Source organism: Condylura cristata, unplaced genomic scaffold (genome assembly GCF_000260355.1).
Source record: "Condylura cristata isolate star-nosed mole 26May11 unplaced genomic scaffold, ConCri1.0 scaffold00006, whole genome shotgun sequence".
Taxonomy (NCBI): domain Eukaryota; kingdom Metazoa; phylum Chordata; class Mammalia; order Eulipotyphla; family Talpidae; genus Condylura; species Condylura cristata.
The window spans coordinates 8,472,550-8,475,183 of record NW_004567107.1 but is presented as its reverse complement, the minus strand read 5'-3'; the positions used below and the strand labels follow the sequence as shown (position 1 = coordinate 8,475,183).

The window sequence follows — 2,634 nt, the reverse complement described above, 5'->3', positions numbered from 1 at the left end:
GACCTGATATACCCAGTGTCTCATTCACACTACTGATACCTGGTGGGTACAGGAGGTTCCTGCTGTTTCCTCTGGTTTCTCAGTGAGGCAGACACAGCACAGGTCAGTGGGCAGCCAGGCCCCACATGGGGCTCCAGACACTGTCTTCTTGGTGGCCATGAACCAACACAAGCAGAGCCCTCAGCAAGGTCATGGTCCCTGAGAAGGCCTTGCTGTCCTGCTCTGCTACTTGAGTGAGTCAGTCTAGATTCCTTCTCCATGTGTATGTGTGTGTGCATGTGTGTGTGTGATCCTAACTCTAATCTTACTGCCAAAGGAAGCTGAATCTGAAATACACCTGCGGTCATCTATTTCTTTGGCTGTTGATTTATGTCATTTATGAAATGAAGAAATAATATTTTCCTAATGATGTATACAATCTTTAGTAGATATATTTGTACTTTTTGAAATGAAACTATTTAAGATCCTGTTGTAACATGCATGATGGTAAATATGGTCAATAACTCTTGGACCAACAGACTAACAATGATGTTACGTAGCATGTCTGATTTCTCACAGAAACTCTTGCTCTTAGGAGGGATTCAATATTCATGCACCTTTACACCAACTGAAATGTACTTTTGTTCTCATAGTTAAAAAAGTCATTATAGTGCAGATTAATTAATGATTTAAGGGAGATTTAAATAAAATGTGTATGTGAAACTAGGCCAAATGTGTGCTTAGAGTATGTTAACGATAGATATTTGATATTATTTTTAAGGTTGGTTTGGAAACCCTGGGTTGACACCATGTTAAAAGGAAGATTAAAGGGAATATTAATGTCTCTGATCAACAAGAATTCTACCATTTCACTTAAGCCTGTCACAAGTTCTTAGCACTTCTACTCCAATTTAGGGAATTAATATATTTTGATGAGTAAAGTGCAAAAGTCTGTGATGTGCTATCTCATGAGTTTGCCATGTCATGCCAGTGGTTGATTTTGACTAGTATATGACAGTACAAATCCTTGAGTGTTAGGGCTTTTCAATTTTTTTGTGTCAAAACTGGGAAAAGGCTGTTGTTCAATAAATCTGGAATAAAGATTCTCTGATTCATGGAAGGAAGACTTGCAGGATATTGAGAGTGTGCTATACCATGGAGCTCTACAGCAAGAGACTTTTTGGAAACCATCAACAGATGTGAGCAGAAAGTTTAAAAATTAACATTTTAACGAAAAGAGGATATTGCTATGATTTTATGATTCCTTCTAAGATGTCTACTTCTCCTGACCATCCCCAGCAGAGATATGAGCAGCATGAGGCAGGAGAACCAGAGCAGCGTGTCCGAGTTCCTCCTCCTGGGGCTCCCCATCCTTCCTGAGCAGCGGGGGGTCTTCTTCACCCTGTTCCTGGCCATGTACCTGACCACGGTGCTGGGGAACCTGCTCATCATCCTGCTCATCAGGCTGGACTCGCGCCTCCACACCCCCATGTACTTCTTCCTTAGCTATTTGGCACTCAATGATGTGTGTCTCTCATCTGTCACTGTCCCGAAGATCCTGACAAACATGCACAGTGATCACAAGTTCATCCCCTATGCTGGGTGCATTTCTCAGATGTATTTTTTAATATGGTTTGGTTGTTTTGACAATTTCCTTCTGGCAGTGATGGCCTATGACAGGTATGTGGCCATCTGTCAGCCCCTCCACTACACCACCATCATGAGGCCAGAGCTGTGTGTCTCCTTAGTAGCTGCGTGCTGGTTCTTCAGTTGTCTCCACTCTCTGCTGCACACCCTGCTCCTGGCTCCACTGTCCTTCTGTGGTAACAATGCCATCCCCCACTTCTTCTGTGACCTCACTACACTCCTGAAGATGAGCTGCTCAGACATCTCCATCAATGAGTTAGTCATATTCTTTGAGGGAGGAGTGATTGTCCTCACACCATTGAGTGGCATCTTGGGCTCCTATATTCGGATTTGGACCACCGTGCTGAGAGAGCCCTCAGCTAAGAAATTCTTCAAAGTCCTGTCTACCTGTGGCTCCCACCTCCTCGTTGTGTCTTTATTCTATGGCACCATTGCAGAAGTTTACCTGTTTTCTTCCTCTTCTACCTCCAGTGAAGAAAACATAACTGCATCTATGATGTATATGGTTGTCACCCCCTTGCTGAACCCCTTCATCTACAGCTTGAGGAACAGAGACATGAAACGTGCTCTGGAAACCCTTATTAACCGGGTAAAGTTCCTTGTGTCAAAAGACTCAAGATGAGCAAGTTAATAATCACTATCTCTGCTGACACACACCTGTCTTCATCAACCAGACTGACTCAGTGATCATGACATTTGCTTAACAATTCTTGGAGCAGATGCTGCCCGACTGCTACATAATAGGTGTTGAGGTTGGAGAGTAGGGAGCAGTGGCAGGAAAGAGGATGGAAAGTCCTTCAATCCTACCTGCCTTTCTTCATTTGCTCCTCACAGTCCATGGAAAGAGGAAGTCAGAAAGAATATCTTCTGCTAATTTAAGTTTTACTTCCAATTTTTTGCAAATTTGTCAATCCCATAATAAACCCACAACTTCATTTCCTCGTAAGTTGTTTTTTACGATAGTTTATCTGCATTTCATAAATGTGTTCACTGATGCAATTTTGAAGG

The 2,634-nt window shown here is 42.7% G+C and overlaps 1 protein-coding gene across 1 annotated transcript; it reads left to right on the top strand.

Annotated features, from left to right (window-relative positions):
* Positions 1-1,285: 1,285 nt before the first annotated feature.
* Positions 1,286-2,248, top strand: LOC101627309 (olfactory receptor 1J4-like). The gene has a single exon (XM_012721225.1). It carries the CDS (start codon positions 1,286-1,288, stop codon positions 2,246-2,248), a length of 963 nt encoding a protein of 320 aa, XP_012576679.1.
* The last annotated feature ends 386 nt before the right edge of the window (positions 2,249-2,634 follow it).

What these genes read in the sequence shown, in the direction of transcription:
- LOC101627309 (XM_012721225.1), top strand. Translation starts at nt 1,286, where the DNA reads ATGAGCAGCATGAGGCAGGAGAACCAGAGCAGCGTGTCCGAGTTCCTC.